We start from the raw sequence: 19,588 nt of genomic DNA, 5'->3' as shown, positions 1-19,588 counted from the left end.
TAATTGTTACCACAGAGTATGACTTGATAGTTTTGTATCAAGTCAGCACAGCTTTTTATATCACTAGATATATGTCTCTGCCATACAGGAACATTCTGGGTAAGTCTGAATATTCTAGATGTAAATCAAGAATGCTTGTTAGTGCAATTATTAGTTAGGCTATATAAATCAAAGAAATTCAAAATGAACTAAACATTCTGACTCATTCTTGGAAATCAGTTCTACCATTTGTGATTAGTTAAGGAAGAAGAAAATGAAAACAAAAGTTTACCTCCAAAAATATAAAGTATAACATAGTGGTAAAATACAAATGTCAAAAGTACTCCTTTGAGTCACTGAAAACAAAAACAAAAACAAAAATCAATGAACAAAACAAAAACAACAATAAAAACTCCTATGTTTCTCTCAGTTATTCTAGCCTCTTCTGTGTATAATTATTTAATATAAGGTCATAGAAAATATATTTCATTATAATACTTCTCTTGAGTATTTATTAGTTTCTGTACCTGTATGTGTTATGGGGCATTTTGACTGACTCAATTATTTAGTTAAATAACTGGCTTGTTACTTAGGCCGTAGCTAGGATGGAATCATGGGACTGGTTAATATCTATTTTAGTTGTCATTGTTGCTATGCTTTTCTCCTAGTTTGTGTTTGAGGCAAAAGTCAGACTTTTTCTGATAGTTTCAAAAAAAAAAAAAAAGTAGAACCCCCATGAGATGTCTCTTTGTGTAAATTTCTCATTACCTTTAGTAAAAAGCATACTTGGAATTAATAGTAGATGCAGTTTGGATCTTAACTCAATTCCAAGCAGCAGCATTGGATTAGTTGTATTTTTTGCAAATATCACAAACCAAAATATTCAAATGAGAAATAGCAGATATAGAACATGGTCTTGAATAATAGGTACAAATCGTTTAAACTGTTACATAAAATTTGATAAGATGTTTTACATAACTTTGATAAATTGACAAAGTGTTGTGGAGAAAACAGTTCCAGATGGCAAACATACGCAAGGAATCTAGTCAAACATTTTTTTTGGCAAGAATCTTATGACTTTGTAATCAGCTGGGAGCCAATGAAATACAAAGATGAGTCTAGTTAATAATCTACAATTATTGGCTAAAGAAGTATATTAGGGCTAATTTCCCTGCATTCATCCTACCTTTTCTATCAACCCCACAAGCCTTTGGCACAATGAAGTGGGTAACCTTTATTTCTCTTCTCTTTCTCTTCAGCTCTGCTTATTCCAGGGGTGTGTTTCGTCGAGAAGCAGGTAAGAATTCATTTTTTCCTTTGTACAACTTTTTTTTTTCCTAATAAAAGTTTCAGTAAGCCCCCATGTATTTAAATAATTGAATTTTCCTTTAGCATTTATTTCTAGAATGTGATGATTTTTTGTTTTTGTGAATGCTTATGTGGTTATTTAATTAATATAGTTAAGAAGAAACAACATGGTGAGAATTATTTAGTGAATGTAATTTCTTTTCTCTAATGAAGAAATGCCAGGCAGAGTGACTTACACTTCATAGAACAGAGAAGAAGATAGGATTCACAACAATTTCTAAGGCCTACCTAATGCACCTTGCTTTATTTAGAATAGAAAAACTCTTGTGTTATTAATAATAAAAATAGGATTTCCACTTGTATTTACTTCTCAGTTGCTGTTCATAGGTACTATAAGAGCATTAGATTTTATATAGCTAGAATATAAAGTTATAAATATTTAATGATATTAAAAATAATATTCTTTGTGATCGAATAATATCTTCCTTAAGTGCAGAAGACATAGTTCACCATCCTAAGACTTTCATTAAGAATAAGAATCCAATATTTTGAAGCAAATAAACAATCTAAGTTAAATGAAAAGAAATATAGAACATAGCATATAATTAATTGTTTTCTTCAGTATTTAAACACATGTTGTTTTGTTTGTTCTCCTTTTCCTTAGATGAAAGTGAGATTATTAAACGATATAAGGAATTCGGAGAGCAAGAGTTCAAAGGCCTGTAAGTTAAAATATGGAAGAGTCAAATTTAATGTTTCTGACTACATTGATTATTACTCTAAATGTCTTACATTTTCCTGTCATCATGGTCCAGATTTCAGAGCATTGTTGCCCCATACAATTTTCTGTACTGATGAAAATATTCTGTATCAGTGTTATGTAATATGGTAGCCACTGGCCACACGTGGCTGGTGAGTACTTTAAATATGGCAAGTGCAATGGAGGAATAAAATGTTAATTGTATTAAAGCTTAGTTAAATTGCATTTAAGTATGTACATTTTAATTGATTTAAATTTAAATAGAATATTAATTAAATTTAAACAATTTAAGAATATAGTCACATATGTCTAATGGCTACTGTATTGAACAGTTAAAATCCAGAGTTCTCATACTACCCAGAAACTCTGGAACAATGGTGGAAAGACTAATACATGTTCCTTTGGCAGCTCACTTACTAACTTCCCTTTATATAGCAAATTCTTCTGTGGTTTCTTGGGAACATTTTAACATTTTTTTTAAAAAATTGAGAAAATAGTCTATTTTTTTAAAGGTCATTACACTCCTATAGCCTGAATAATGATGTATGTGTTTTTATTTTCATTTTAAGTAACTCAAAGGATTTATGCAAAGCCCAGTCTCAACAATTAAATCTATTTGGTATAAAAGTTTTCTAGTTTGCCCTGTGTGTCTGCCTCTACTGACATGAACCCATACAAATTTGGACATGGCTGAAATACTATCCTGCCTACCTAAGAAGCCACATGTACCTGATAGGCCTTAGATAATACCTCATATGAATAGGCTTTCTGGATAATTATAAGAAAGATATAGAAAACATAGATTAAAGACACATAAGTGATTTGCTCTCTAATATAGCAACCTGCTTTATGTTAAAGTTTTATTGTGCTACTGTATTTTTTTGTTTCAGGGTACTGGTGACCCTTTCTCAGTATCTCCAGAAGACCGAATATGATGACCTTGCAAAATTCACAACTGAAGTGACTGACTTGGCAAAAGCATGTGCTGCTGATAATACAGGAGCAGATTGTAACAAACCACTTGTAAGTTCTGATTTTGAGGATTCTTTCTTTTCCTTTAAGTTATTATGAGTATTTCAAAGGAAAAATTCTTTTAAAACATTACTATTAAGTGACAATTTGTAAGCTACACTCAAAAGTTTCATATGGACTGATAAGTCATTCACTGTTTATTCAGGGACAGAGATGTTGTGGGTATGCCCAGTTTTAACAAGATTTTTTTCATTGAGAACACACATGACAGTCACCGTGTATTTAAATGGCAATTTGTGATCTGTAACCATCTCTTTTCAAGAAGTTTGGTTTCTTTTCATAGAGGCTAATAGAGATAATGTATCTTTGTGTATTTATTAACTTTATTTTATTGTGGTTAGAACACTTGACAGGAGTTCTATCCTTTTAAAAGTTTATGTGTGAAATACGTTATTCGTGATTATAGGTACAATATTATGCAGCCGATTGTCACAGTTTATTCATCTTGCTTAAGTAAAATTTTATGCCATTTCATTAGTCACTCCCCATTTCCTCCTTTTCCTAGCTCCCGGCAGCTATCTTTTTATTCTTTGATTCTGTGAATTTGAGTATTTTAGAATTTATTATTTTTTTTAAATGCACTTTAAAAATTCATATGTAGAACTATAAAATTGGGGGAAGTTAAAGTACTTATTCGCAGCAATGAGATATTAACGGAATCATCCATCTTTGTCTGTGATTGGTTTATTGCACTTAGCACAATGCTCTCAAAGATCATCTGCATTAGTGCCAATTGTAGAATTTCCTTCTTTTAAAGGATGAATGATATTCCCTTGTATATAGATACTACATTTTCTTTATGCATCCACATTTTTCTTTATCCGTTTATTATCTGTTGATGGACACTTCAGTTATTCTCATATCTTGACTAAATAATGTAAATAATGCCTGACTGAATACAAGAGTCTAATATCTCTTTGAGGTAATAGCATGATTTTTACTTCCAGAAAGCACCAACTGATTTCTATGCTACGGGCAAAATAATAGTTATAGTTATTTATTCATCATTTTAGGGTTATTAATTTTTTACATAAAATAAAAAACAAGGCACTCAATCCTTTTGAAGAACATGAACGTTTGCTATTTCTAAATACATCTTTAAAATAAGAGGACTATGTTTCTTTCACCACTCAATCTATATATGCCTCTCCAGGGTCAAGGTCCATATTGTCATTGGACCCTTTCCTCTTCTTGTTTCTCTCTGGACACACAACTCTCGTTGCTGCGAATAAGTACTTTAACTTCCCCCAATTTTATAGTTCTACATATGAATTTTTTAAAGTGCATTTAAAAAAAATAATAAATTTTGTCTAGACCAGTGAATTTTCCATATGGTTAGAATTACTTACATAATAACAATGAATGAGGGAAAAAAGGATTTATTCAATGAGTGAAATAATTAGAGAGAAATATTTCTAGAATAAAAAAATCTATATTTTAATGCAGTAATAATGTGTGGTAGATTTGTATATGGTATCTACCAAAAAATTGAGTCTCTCAAAAAGAAGCAGATTAAATGAGAAAGTATCTGAGTGTTTCCTCCCTAAGATGAATTCACCTGCTGCACTATAGGCTACTTTCCCTAGTGATGGGTAAGAAGCAGAGAAAGGTAACATTCCTTAGAGCCATCAACTCTCTTTTTGTCCTTCAGTTTTATTCATCATAAGTAATATTGTGGCAGTTGATTGTTATGACAATTTACAGAAGTAGCCAAATCAAGGAAATTTAATGGGGGAAGTGAATTTTTATACAATTTCCTTTTTTGATGGGTTTAAAATTTTGTATTTCATTAAGTTTTTTTTCATATTTAAATTTATGCTTTGACTCATACATAAAACATATTCATGGGGTCCCCTGGGATGTTTCAATATAAGATATATCAGACATATGTGCAATATAGATGATTTCTTCAACAAGCTTTAACAGTTTGTTAAATATTTATGCTGTTTTTTTTTTGTGTGTAATAAAGAAAATAAAGACTTTCCCAGTAATGTGTAGGTTGCTCTCTTTCATTTAGGACACTATCTTTGGAGAGAAAACATGCTCAATTGCCAATCTTCGTGATACCTATGGTGATATGGCTGACTGCTGTGCTAAACAAGACCTTGAGAGATTTCAATGCCTCGTAAAGCACAAAGAAGATATGCCTAACATCCCTGCACTTGATCTAAAACATCCTGATGCTTTGTGCACCTCCTTTGAAGAAAATGATAAGAAGGCTTTGGGACAGTAAGTAATCTATGTTTCAAAATTAAAAATTAAGGAGTAAGTCAGTACTCATTATAATAAATACCATACCACAAGCCATTTCCAACATTAAGACTTGGAAGTTTTGTTCTCATGTTGAGTTTTAAAGAAGTAATACTTCACATCACAAAATTCTGGACAACAAAAAATATAATCAAAATTCTTTGATCTTGAAACAGGTATGATCTATATGAAAATTTGAAAGAGATATGTTTTAAAACATTCTGAAAAAATATATACTCTCTCAGGATTGATTTAGTCAGCAATATTAGATCACCCCAATTTAACCATTTATTATGTGATCCACATACATGTACATCACAAATTCATCCTCTCTTTTCACTGACTTAAAGAATGACAAAGACAAGGCTATCATATGCAAATTGAGCTTCAGTGGTACATTACATGTCTTTGGCTTTTGGAGGCTCTTGGGAGAATGTTGATTGTAATTGTTTCTGTAATATTGTGTGGTATGGAAAAATGACTTCTTGTTATCTTCTTTTAAAATTAGCTTTGTATATGAAGTTGCCAGGAGAAATCCTTACTTATGTGCCCAGAAAATCATTGACTTGGCTGGAAAGTATAAAGGCTTTGTGACAGAATGCTGCCAAGCTGCTGATAAAGCAGAATGCCTGACACCAAAGGTATTTCCCAAAAAGAACCAATCCATAGTGCAATGTCAGATTTTAAACATCTTGTGGTTAGGTTTAGGAAACCTTATTCTCCTAAACACACTTCCCTACATGTTCCAAAGAGCTTTTCTTTTATGTCTTCCAAAGAAGTTTTATTCTTTTTGAAGGCCTCTCCTATTCTTCCTTCCTCTTTCTGAGATTTAGAAGTGCTGATCTGATGGAGGGAATCACTGTGCACATAGTTAAATGTCCTGCCCCTCTCTATGGTGATTCTCTCTATAGGGAAGTATTTGTCAAGCAAGGGCCCACAGTTTTTGTTTTATTTTTCATGAGACTTTTTGATGGATAAGGAATTCAAAGTAGAGAATTTTACTGCAACTAGACGCAAGAGATCATTTATTTCTTCCAAAAGTATTTATTGTGTACCTCGTTGTGTTCTCCGGTGGAGTTTCTTGATGTTATCAGAGGAGGGACTTAAATAGATTATGCACAAAATGCAGAACTCAGCTAGGTTATATGTTCCTGGGATATTAGCATATACTTTTTCTTTCAGAAGCCTTTTCTCTGGCAATGTGTCCTAGCTGGTTTTAACTACCTAGAGGCTTCCACTGTGACCAGAATAATTTTTCCTCTTACATAGCAAAATGATTATTTCCCAAAGGGAGTACTTGGGAATTTAGATTGAATGTGGCATAGTCTCATCTGAATTTTTGAAGTTGTGTTTTGTATAGAAGTTTTCTTTTCTTCATTTTTTTCAAATTGCTTTCTTTCTTTAGATTGAGAATTTGAGGAAGACAATAATGCTTTCTTCTGCCAAAGATAGACTCAAGTGTAGCGTTATTGAGAAATATGGAGAAAGAGGTTTCAAAGCATGGTAAATATTTTTAATACAATTTTGTATCTTTATAAAAATGTAAAAGTGATAATGGTTCCATTGACAAAAGTATAATTTATGTGTCATTTCTCCCAGTGTTTACAAATATAGTTTGTTGTCATTGTGTCTAAAAGGTAAAATTTCTTCGAGGTGAAAATCAGAACATAAGGAACAACTTGACATTATTTTTGTCTTATTTTTCTAAGTTGTTAAAGAATTAAGAAGACATTATCATTTTTGTCCTAAAATAAAGACATATGGATTCTATTTTTATGAAGACTAGGAAACATACTCTAATGGTGTATTATTTTTATAGAGCTATAGTCAGGATCTTTAATTTAATTTTATCCTTTCCCACAATGATCTGAAAGCATCTACTAGTCTTGTTGTGTCCTATAATTAAATTCAGTCACCAACTAAGCCAAATTAGTACTCATAATTTTTACTTAGCTTCAACTCTGCTCTTAATCTCGTATTTTTGCCTTGGCCTCTGTTTTTATACTATTTAGTTGATTCTGGGAACATCCTTCAGTATTTGACTAAGAAAAATATTACCTACCTCTCTAACTCCTCACTTGTCAGTCAACAATGAATCTATATAACAGGAGATAAAATTAAAGTAATAGACATTATGCATGCTCTTTAGAAACTGTCGATTGAACTATCTTTGCTTTTCATTCCTACCACCTAGACCACAAAATACAACCAAATTGATAAACAAAATACCCTTAACATGAACCAATGCACATTACACAGGCAATGATTGGTTCTGGGAAAGAAGTCTCTATTTCTGGATTTAGACAGCATGGAAATGATTTTGGAAAGAATGATGATATTAGTCTTTTATATCTTGTCAGAGAGCTTAGAGGCTGTGCTGGATCAATTTCTTGGTAAAAGTATGCTTAATAAAAACTCCATCAGTATGTAGGTGTTATGAAATTAATTTTCTTGAAGAATTTTAGTAGTCAGGAAAAATGGGTTTTAATGAAGGAAAGAAGAGTAACTGGAGTTTGTGTGATACTTCCTAGATTATCTAATTTAATCTTCAAAATACTCCTTCCATATAGCATGGTGTTGTGACACTGAGAAGGCTAAAGTTCAGTGAAAAGTAACTTGCCTAGGTCTCATTGTTATAAGATATGAAGTCAGATCAGGAAGACAGATTGGGACTCCATACCTGATGCCCCTCACACTGTTACCCCTTTCAACATTCCTCTTTGATTGCTAATTTTATGAATTATCAGCTTTCCATCCAACCCACACTCTTACAATGGATAATTTTAAGAAAACAAGAAAAAAAAAGAACACCATTTGATTCAGCTCTAGCATTAAAATAATTAATGAATTGAGAAAAATTTCTATGTGTCTGTCTTGAATTTTCTTGTTATAAATGGAATTTTCATAGGAGTTTAACATCAGTTATTGCCTGATTATAATATGTTGATGGGGGGACATTTTTTTTTTTAGGTTAGTATCTCGTCTAAGCCAGAAATTTCCCAAAGCTGAATTTACAGAAATTACCAAGATGGCAACAGATCTTACTAACATCAACAAGGAATCCTGCAGTGGTGATCTGCTTGAAGCTATACATGACAGGGTAAAGAGCCATATATTTTCCATTTGTAGCTTATATGCTTAAGATGCTAGAATACATGTACTTAGCATAACTAGGAACAACTGGCAATGGGTGACTTAGACTTCTGTGCTTTCATTTGCTCTGTCTTCCAGTTTTCCCTTCTCTGTGGTACTTTCTTGTAAACCTTACTATCCTAATTACTAAATGACCTGAAAAACTCTTTCACCCATTTGTAACTTTTTTCGGTCATACTCTGAGAATCTAGGCTAAAGGTGAAGGAGGACAGCTGGTTACTGACATATTTGGGGTGGGGGCAAGGTTGGGTTGGAGAAGGGCCATTTTTCTCAAGAGACCTTTGGAAAGAATGCATTTTTCCCCTCTATGTTGTCTCCTTTCATTAAGTGTTTTCCCCAAAATGATCTTTTCCCCCAAATTTGTAGTGTTGTCTCCCTTTCTTCAAAGATTCAAAATAATGAGCATATATCAGAATCCTGAGCTATCATGACACTTCCTGGAAATTTAAGACAGATATTTTATACATATAAGCAAAACCCATGACTGTCATCTTGACTCATTTGTTAAAATCTTTCATGCTTTACTTAGTTATTTGGTTTCAAAATGCCTGCATTTATTTTGAGTGCAATATTGAAAAAAATAGCCTTGAATTTTAATTAAAAAAAATTACATGCCTCTACAGTGGAAATATAAAACTGATAAATAGCTGAGATTAATTAATTAATTATAATAAACAAATAAATGATTACTAGTTCCTAACTAGTGTATTTTGATCAAGTAGGTGTGTTTTAGTAGCCTAGAGCCTCAGAAGTACTGACAGAGGATATATGTTCATAGAAGGCACAGTAGTTGTGAATGAATGGCCTTGGAATACAGTGAATGTGTTCTGCAACATCACAAATATCTGAAGAGAAAGTGTAGCAATGCTAATTTATGTTGAACAATTGTTGACCTTCTCACAGATAACCCTTTCCAATTACGCTTGTGATAATCAAGATACAATTTCCAAGAAAGTGGGAGAATGTTGTACTAAGCCCCTGTTGGAAAGATACCACTGCATCATTGATATGGAAGAGGATGATAAGCCTGCTGACTTACCAGCACTAACAACTAATTATGCTGAGGCTAAGGATGTTTGCAAAAACTATGCTGAGGCAAAAGATATCTTCTTGGGCATGTAAGTTAGATAAGGAATTACCCTTTTTAGCATTTGATTTAACAAGATCATGATTTAGGAAGAAATGCTAGGCTTTCCTTTGGAGTTACTACAGTTTCCATGTTGCCAAGGATGCTTCTTTGACTCATCGTCTCCCAGTCTTTAAAGGTTGAAACAATTAATTAATTTCAAACATTGTCATTCAGTACATATTCATGGTAAAGCTCAATGTTCCTTACTTATTAGGGACATCTCTAGAAATATCTCTAGAAATATTTGTATGTATACAAATTATGTATATAATGTTTACTTGTTCAATCATTCATTGAAAGGCTACTTCTTAAATATCTAAAATATATATGAACTTACATTGCCTATCAATCATCTTAATACATCTATATCTATGCATCTTTGTGTTGACAGGAAATATATAAAACAAAGTATAGAATTTGACACTAAGTGTTTCATACTTGGATGAAAAGGCTAAAAGTTCATTAGTATGGCAAGGCAGTTAAATAACAAATGGTTATATACGATCAATAAGAATGATGACAAGCTTTATAATTTTATTGTTGGATTGCAATCGCTTCCTTTGCACTAAATAATATCATAAAAGATTTCAATCATATGAAGAGGAAAAAGAAAATTTTAAGAACATATCTCTGTCTAGTATAATACTTTTGAGATATAATCCAAATCAAACTACATATTTATTTTAAAAAGTGACAGATATGATTCATAAAATATTTAAGATGTATGAGTATATATTTTGTACATGTTGTTCATGTATTTCTCATAACCCAACATATGAGATGAATATTATTATCATTCCCAATCTACAGAGGAGGAAACTAAAGCTCTTTAGTTTTAATAAGTTGCCAAACGTAATAGAGTAGAATAAGTGGCAGAACCAAAAATTGAGCACAGTAAGAACCCCAAGTCCTTTGCCACTAAGCTTCACTGCATGGGGTTTAGTGAAATTCAGATCTTGGGAATATGAGTCATACTTGGAGTTAGTTATGTATACATTATTGCTCATTGTTTCAACTAAATCTATGTTCTTCTTACTTAGGTTTTTGTATGAATATTCAAGAAGGCACCCTGAGTATGGTTCCCTCTTGATGCTGAGAATTGCCAAGGCATATGAAGCCAAACTCGAGAAGTGCTGTGCTGAAGCTGATCCTCCTGCATGCTATGGCAAAGTGGTAGGTGTCCTGCAGGAAAAGAAGAATACAGCTCTTTGCTGATTCTAATAATGAGAAAGAAAAAAAAATCAAGACTGAAATGATACACAGTACAATTTTTAGATCTTTTCCTGAGATGGATTCAGTTCTGTGCTCTTAAACATTTTAGAAAAATAGCCTTAAATAGAATGGTTAATACATTTTGAACAGTCAGTCTAGAAAAGAAAAATGTGAAGGCAGTAATCTCTAATTTCACAAAATCTTGGCCATCCTTTCTTTGTTTTCCATATCCCTGAGAACTAAATAAGGTCAGGTAAATTTAAATGTCAATTAAAAGAGATGTAACTTAGATATGAAGAAAGTTAACCTAGCCCAAGATTTATCAAGTACTGGAGGTAATATCTTTAGGGAGGTTATGAAACTTTATTACTTTAGAATATTTTAAAATCTTTTTGAGAAGGTTTAGGAATTGTTTTACAAGATGATAAGTTAGAATACACCTGTTCTGGAGGATTTTAGGGTGCCTACTATTACATGTTAAAGGTTTCCAAACTGTTATAGAATCAGAGAAAGACTTTCTTTCCCCTACCAAGAAGCTGCTGTATGCCAGGCACTGTCCTGCAACTGATGCTGAGGGCAACATTCTTCAGAGAGCTGCGGATCCAACTGGAGAGATGGCCTAATAATAATAGTAATAGTAATAGTAATAATAATGATGATGATGATAATAATAATAATAATAATAGTAATAATACTCAGGACCAACATTTATTGGCCTTTTACTATGTACTAGGTGCTATTTTAATTTCATTAGCTTAGTTGAGTCCCAGAGTAATTCTGGGTGGTGAGCACTATTTTTACCTCTATTGTGAAGATGAGGATTCTGAATCTCAGAACTGGTAAGTAAAGCTGCACCTCTGGAAAAAGAGTCAGGTGGCCGGGCTCCAAAGCCAGCCACTGAACTCCAGAGACTCTTGCACTATATGGTCTTGTCAAATAAGAGAAACAATTTGAATGTGATGTGACAGATGTGGCACTGAACATCTGCTCATGTGGTTTGGGGAAGAAAGAAGGAAGGGGTAAAAAGTGACCAGTAGCTGGTCCTCAGAAGGATATATAAATGGATTCTTTTATGTTTCAGTTTGAGGAATTTGAGCCTCTTGTGACTGAGCCTCAGAATGCAGTCAAGCAAAACTGTGATCTCTATGAGCAGATTGGGGAATACAAATTCCAAAATGTGTAAGTAGTTTTGTTTGTTCACTGACTTTTTTCCTTGACCAATTTGCTATTATTTAATACTTCATATATAGGCTGCCTAGCATATGACTTTTAATAGCAAAGATACACATATATTTCTAAACTCTCTTTATCAAGAAAGTCTGGAGAGTAGAGAAAATATAGTCGATGGGATGCAGAGGCCTCTATTTATGTACAGTTTTAAAAAATAATCTCTTGAGACTGGGAGTATGTAGGCTGGGAGGGTTAGTGCCAAATGTTGGCTTATCAACTGAGGACGTTCCTTGAAGGTTAAGGGATAGTCTGTGAGTAAATGAGCCCTAGCAGCATTTTACAGAGCAGGAAGTAGTAGGCCTTGAATAGCAGTAGTTCAAGAAGTAATATAAGAGCTGAACACAAAAACATGACAAAGATATGGACTTAGATAATATGGGAAATTGAATTCCTATTGGTCTATCGGTGGGAAGAGTGGATGTTCAGAAGGTACATTAGACTTTGATGGTCATGACCTTGTTTTCCTGTGGAATTTCCCTCCCTAGAAGAGATAGAGATAAAAGGACATGCTGAAGTAATGTCCCCATTTAATAGGCCCTTATGTGTGGAGGAAAAGTCAAGAAAGAAGGGACACATGTTTCAGTAGAAATTTATTGTGCAGTTTTATATACATAGTTAGCACTTTTTAAACTATAGCTCAGGACTAACAATAATGCATGATACATAGATTCTTCCATTAAGTAGATTACAGTCATACATTGACTTTACATGGTGATTGGGATACTTTATAAGTGATTCTTACATGCTGGATTACATGCCTTGTTCATTGCCTATATTATCACTTTCAATTTAATCCTTTCATCATACCTATTGAGGAAGGGATATTTCCTCCCATTTTTCATCTACATCTTTCAAATTCATTATAGTCCTGATATATGTTACACTCTCAAAGGAATTTAATGAAACAAAGATGCAATAATAAGTATACTAATGCCACTGGATTATAATAAAGTAGCTAACCTTCCTGAGATTATATGGTGCAGGTGGTATTCAAAGCCATGTTTAATGATCTCTTGGACAGGACAAAGTCTTTTTCTGAGATTGAGCCATCATTCTGAAGATGAAGATAATTTTTGGTAGCAGGTACTGGGTATTAAACTCAGGGGAGCTTTACCACTGAGCTGCAATTCTTTTAAAATTTAAAATTTTAAATTCTTTTAAAAATTTTTTTGAGACAGAGTTTTGCTAAGTTGCTTAGGCTCTCACTAAATTGCTAAACCTGGCCTAAAAATTGTAATACTTTGGCTCAGCCTCCTGAGCAACTGGGTTTAGAGTCCTGCATCACTGCACTTGACTTAGACAAACATAATTCTATGAATGGTAAACAAGAACATATTAGTTGATTTTAATTTTGTTTGAATTTTCTCTGCCGGATATACTGTATTATAAAAAGACAGTTTCTTGTTTGGTTAAACACACATGAAATTTTTTTTTCCCCAACAGACTTGTAATTCGTCATACTCAGAAAGCACCCCAGATGTCAACTCCAACTCTTGTGGAGGCTTCAAGAAACTTAGGAAAAGTGGCCACCCAGTGCTGTAAGCTTTCTGAATCACACAGACTGCCCTGTATTGAAGGCTATGTGAGTCTTTTAAAATATAATAATTATAATACTGAATTCTCATCTTATGAAATTGACAAAGCTAACTTTTAGAGGCAGGAGTGGACTAACGTGTGTACATGACTAGCATGGGTATATCTATGTCTGTGTATTTTTGTGTGTGTGCAGAACTTGGTCACATATATTATCTCGACTGCCAAAGTTACAATTTAGATAAGATCTCAAAGTTATAACTTGCTTTTAAAAAGGATACATGAATATCCAGTGTTTTGGAATTTCCTAAATATTTACATTTTTGGGGTCTCTGTTTCATGTGTCAGTATAAGACTACTTCTTTTTCATTCTAACACATATGTTAGGACATATTACTTTCAATTATTTTTGTGAATCATTTTCTCAAGTATTAAGAATATTGAGACATCTAGACTTACTTTTAAAAGAGTCAATATTAAAGAGCCCCTTATGTTTAGTTCCAAAGATAGTCATTTGCTGCCTCAGTAAACTTTGGATTCATTGTTCCTAGTTTAATATGTCACAACTTTGGGTGCATGGGAAAAAGAGTGTTTGTGGACTCTTTTGCCTCTTTTGAATTTCTGCTCTCCTTCCTGTTCTTCAGCTGACTGCAATCCTGAACACAGTGTGTCTGATGCATGAGAAGAATCCAGTGAGTGAGAGAGTCACCAAATGCTGCTCTGAGTCCTTTGTGAACAAGCGGCCATGCATTTTTGCTCTATCAGTCGATGACACATATGTTCCCAAAGAACTGCATGCTGATACATTCACCTTCCATGCAGATATATGCACACTTCCAGAGACTGAGCAACAAATCAAGAAACAAACGTGAGCAGTATTTCATTATCACATGTTTATAGTTTTGATAAAGAGAACTGTTAATTGAAAGGAGTTAACCCTCTCATGTACTGATTATATTCCTTGGAGGAAAGTACTTAAGTATTGGCCTTATTAAGTTGATAAAATTGTCAAGAATAAAATGAATGGCTTTTTTTTTCCCTTGGAGGGCAAAAACTATTCGTAGGGATATTGTGGATGAACACCCCAGTAGAATAAGATCATAGGCTAGGTCGAGTAGAAATGGCTTAACATTTAACTGATGAATTTGTGGCTAGAAAAAAACTAGTTGTAGAAATCATAGGGGGATTTATTTCTAGGCATGAATGGTACTTTAAGTTTGTTCTGCAGTGACCCCACAGGTGAGAGAAAACCCTGTGATGTGACGTTTGAGAATGACAATTGAATAGAAAACATCTAGAAATGTGAGTTTTGAGGCTTAACTTCTCGATGCTGTCAGAAAGGATGAGGATAGCATGAACTTTAGCAAAAGAAAGTTGCTGTCATCTCTGGTCACCCATAGTCAAGATAGAGACTTAAAACTAATATTATAAAACCTATTATTCCCACATAACACATTGGGGCACTGTTGTCCTTTTATTTGTCAATGAAAGGGAAACACCACCTTCCACTTGTTTGGAAGTCTTAACTCCTGTAACCTCCCCTTAATTAAATTTGAATAGGGCAAAAGTGACAGACCAACTTTAAAGATTCTTAAAGAAGAAGATTTTTCAATGAAGTTCAAGGTCATTAAAAATTTAGAGGTCATTTTAAACCCTCCAAGAGCTATAAAGTCAATGAAGCATAGCTCGTAAAATCTGAACAATATCTGAATACCATGACATACTTTTTCTGGCAATCTACTGAAACTCTGTAAAACACTGAGTGATTTGCATTGATTATCTTATTTGATCCTCTCACCAACCCTAGTGAAGTGGATTTATTAATGTTACATGAGGTTAGAATGGCATACATGACCTCAAACCCAGAGCTGCCTGGCTCCAAGATTTAATGCTCTTTCTTTCTTTCTTTCTTTCTTTCTTTCTTTCTTTCTTTCTTTCTTTCTTTCTTTCTTTCTTTCTTTCTTTTCTTTCTTTCTTTCTTTTTTTTTTTGGTACTGAGGATTGAACCAGGGGTGCTTAGCCACTGAGCCACATCCACAGCTCTATTTTATGTTTTATTAGAGACATGGTCTCGCTGAGTTGGTAAGTGCCTCCCCCAAGTTGGTGAGGCTGGCTTTGACTTTGTGATCCTCCTGCCTCAACCTCCTGAGCTGCTGGGATTACAGGTGTGCACCACAGTGCCCTGCAAGGTTTATAATGTTAAGTGCCATTCTTATATCCTTCATATTTCTTATATTCTTAAGTTTTTCTCACTGTGTCTTTCATTTTCTGTTCAAATGCAGAGCACTTGCTGAGCTGGTGAAACACAAGCCCACAGCAACAATGGATCAACTGAAAACCGTGATGGAGGATTTCGGAGCTTTTCTGGACAAGTGCTGCAAGGCTGACGACAAGGAGGCCTGCTTCTCCGAGGAGGTGCTGGAGATGCTTTCATTTTAATATTTCCAACTTTCATTTTTGTGCATTTGGTCAGGTCAGGGATTAGGGATATAGGTTTTGAAAGATGTGTGGAGCAGAGATCTTATTCTATGAACAATTGTCTTACTAAATGAGTTTAGTAGTTCTTGGTTTTATCTCCTGCTGCACCGTGGCATACTATTAAATTTTTGTAATGTCTCTTCTGTTCCAAATTTGTGATCGTTATGAATAGATAGATATATTTATAAGGCCTTAAAATGTTTTGGTCAGTAAAGCAAAGCATTAATCTAAACATTTTCCCCCAAATTGCTGTCTTCTCATTTGGCTGAATTTTACAAGTTAGTTCAGGTGGGAATAGACTTTTAAATATCTAAATCATTTAATAGTCATCCCTGTACCCTGACTATCTATCTATCTATCTATCTAGATAGATAGATATTTATTTTCTTGGGGAGAGTGATTGTTGGTGAACTTCCTTGTAGAGATCCTGGTAGTTTAATGTGAATTAAAGGGGGTGATGCAGATACAATCACTGTATATGACCTATTTTTTGTATAACCCGATAATTTTTGTATTCTATGGTAATGCTAATATTTTCCCAATGTCTGTCATTTCATTGTATTCAGGGCCCCAAATTGGTTGCTGCAAGTCAAGCGGCCTTAGCATAAAAACATCACAATCACAAGGATCTCAGGTAACTATATACTTTGTATTTTTAAAAAAGTAATTATAATTGTTATTATTTAAAAAAGCAAAGATGACTGAACATTTGTCAACAGTCATATAGATAAGTACCAACCACTACTTTTAGCTCTTTGTATATATTAACTTATATAATTATTTTAAAAATATCTGAGTTGGGTACTCTTATCATTCTCATTTTGTAGATGAATAAATGGTCACATAAAGGCATGGGTTATATAATATATTTACGTAAGGGGCAACCAAGCTAGTAAGAGTTGGAGTCATATTTCAAAATTCCAGCAGGAATTGAGTTAACCATTGTCCTCTTCTGACATGTGAACTGTGTGCAGAGTCCTCTCAGTGATGCCTCCCCAGCAGAGACTCTAGTGTTAGAACCATATGAAAGAACATTTTGCAGGTTAAAAACAGTTGAATATCAATGGTTTCACATGGTTCAACCTAATAATTTAATAAGCAATCTATCTTACATTAACTTCCAGTGTAGAATGAATAACATGCTCCTAAATTTTTAACATGTCAACATGCTAATATAATAGAATTTAATATAATAGAATTTTTTCTTCTTATGACAAAAGGTCCACTTTAAAACATAGACATTTGAGCTTAAACATGTTTGACTATTTTTTGGAACAGAATTTAAAAAATAGAATAGCAATGAAATAAAGTATTGGTAAAACCAGGTTATTTGACCATATAATACTACTTGTGCATCCAAACAAAGAATAGCCATTTTGTATCTCCCAAAATTTAGTCATTCCCAAATGTGATGTGTTTCAGTCCTAAGTGGAAAAAATGTCTTCCTAGGTTTCCAAATTTGAGCAGATATTTTTTGTTTAGATATGACTTAGGTAAGAGTAGGTGCTAGATAGCCCTGAGGAGTGGTGATAGAGGCCTCTGACTTGAGTCTGGCAGAACCATTGAAGAAGAGGGCACTTCACTACATGTTGGTGTGTCCTGTGCCCTTGCCCAGCAGAAGGGGAACCCAGCCAAGCCTTGGAAGGTTTAAATTGTTTCTGCTGGTGGAAATTTCAGAAAGAAAATCAAAGCAATTTAGCATTAGTTGTAACAGATTGGAAAAATATATGACGTTTTACAAACAGCTCTTCTATTTTTCTTTTTGTTTTTCAGCCTGACCAGAGAAGAAGAGAAAGAGACTAAGACTTCATCCATCTGTTTGTCTTTTCTGCTGATGTAAAATCAACACTCTAAGAAACACAACTTTTTTCAAACGTTTGACCTCTTTGCTCTATGTTGTAATTAATAAAAAAATGAAAAGAATCTAATATTGTGGTCCAGGACTGTTATTTTCCAAAAGTGTGTTTCCATCCTGAAAATTCTGTGGATCTGTGAAAGTTTCAGTTTTCTGTCTCCCACCCCACTTCAGCAGAGGACTTCTAGTTCCTCAGAGGCTACTTCATGAAAAGAAAAGTTAATTCTCATCTGAGTTATGGGTTATAAACATTCAAAATAGCCTTTTAACATTTTGAAAAAATAATACCTGTGGCAGGGATAAGGCGTTTACAACCTGTCTCTTCCTCCTACTGGGATTCTCTGAGAACTAGTGAGAGACAAAAGAGAGATGACTTTTAAGATGACTAATTAAAATTTAGATTTAAAATTCTCCAAGTCATTCTTGGAGAAATTTAATGACAGTTTAGGATGACAATACATGAAATGTGTTAGAAATTTGTAGAAGCATTAATGGAAGAGAGGGTTGGGTGATCTGGAGGAACTTATATCCAGTATTGGTTAAAATGTGTTGAACTGATGAATTACAAGCACCTTTAAAGTTTCTTGTAAAGAAGTTAAGGTGTGGTACTCAACACTAAGCCTCTTTTCCCTGTTCCTGGAGGTAATTACTCATATACCACACTTTTGTCTAGGAGTTTACATAGTCATTTATAGTCATAATAGTTTGTATTTTTTTTATTTTTACAGGCTTGGTTTCATTCTGTGCTTACTATTTCACAACTCGTTCTTAAAATAGTGCTCTATAGTTTCATTTTAAGTCTGATGCTTGCTCAAGTTGAAAAAAAGGGTCCCATCTCTTCCTGTTATGTTCTGCACACCCACCATTACATCCCTCATCCCTATGCAACCCCTACTTGGCCTCAGCTCAAATGAATCAAGCACTTAACATATTTGTTGCAATCCCTCCAAAGCAGGAGAGAGCCCAAGGGGACAATAAAGTGTGGGATCTCTGGACGATTTATATTTTTAATATTTCCATCCACTCATTGCAATGATTCCAGATGCTTGGCATCAAAGATGAGGCCACAAACATAAAGTTCATCTCAGTTTCCAAGAAGGGTTTTAGAAAAAGTATAATTTGGGCATAGGTTGCTATGTACAGAGCTACTGCCTTGAAAGACTGAGCAGGACTCAAAAAGACCTAAGACGTCCTCCCTTTTCTTTTGAAACAACAACGTATTTCTGTTCTTCCTCTGAGGTTTAACTGTGGTGATAGGCTGTGAATGCTACATTATTTTGATTGTTAACATAAGTTTATTTTTAAATCATCCTCAGAGGTCAGTCCAAATACTGAATCTTCTGATACCAGATTAGTGTCTTTGAGGGGAGCAAGGAATCCAGAAATTCATGAGGAACTCAGTAGGACTTGATGAAAGATGCTTCTTTCAACTTTCTCATTGCTTATGTGAAGAAAGTGCCTCAGCTGACCTTGGCTGAGCTGATGGCCTTCATCAGAAAAATGGCAACCACGGCAGCCACGTGTTGCCAACTCAGCCAGGACAAGCAACTGGCTTGTGGTGAGGGAGCAGTGAGTGTTTTCTTTAGTTTTTACCTGGTTTCTGCTGCTTGACTTGAAGTGGCCTTCTAATTCCCATCTAGGGGAAATGGGAGAAACCAGCGTGCAGACA

The 19,588-nt window shown here is 34.0% G+C and overlaps 1 protein-coding gene across 1 annotated transcript; it reads left to right on the top strand.

Moving 5' to 3' along the window:
• Positions 1–1,166: 1,166 nt before the first annotated feature.
• LOC113196507 (albumin-like) lies at positions 1,167–17,983 on the top strand. The gene is made up of 15 exons (XM_026408456.2): positions 1,167–1,276; positions 1,952–2,009; positions 2,938–3,070; positions 5,097–5,308; positions 5,838–5,970; positions 6,735–6,832; positions 8,300–8,429; positions 9,386–9,600; positions 10,652–10,784; positions 11,905–12,002; positions 13,497–13,635; positions 14,231–14,454; positions 15,869–16,001; positions 16,631–16,698; positions 17,838–17,983. Exons 1-14 carry the CDS (start codon positions 1,198–1,200, stop codon positions 16,670–16,672), a joined length of 1,827 nt encoding a protein of 608 aa, XP_026264241.2. The 5' UTR covers positions 1,167–1,197; the 3' UTR covers positions 16,673–16,698; positions 17,838–17,983.
• The last annotated feature ends 1,605 nt before the right edge of the window (positions 17,984–19,588 follow it).

Source organism: Urocitellus parryii, chromosome 10, assembly GCF_045843805.1.
Source record: "Urocitellus parryii isolate mUroPar1 chromosome 10, mUroPar1.hap1, whole genome shotgun sequence".
Lineage (NCBI taxonomy): Eukaryota > Metazoa > Chordata > Mammalia > Rodentia > Sciuridae > Urocitellus > Urocitellus parryii.
Note: the sequence above shows the minus strand (reverse complement) of the source record. Positions and strands in the feature narration are given on the sequence as shown.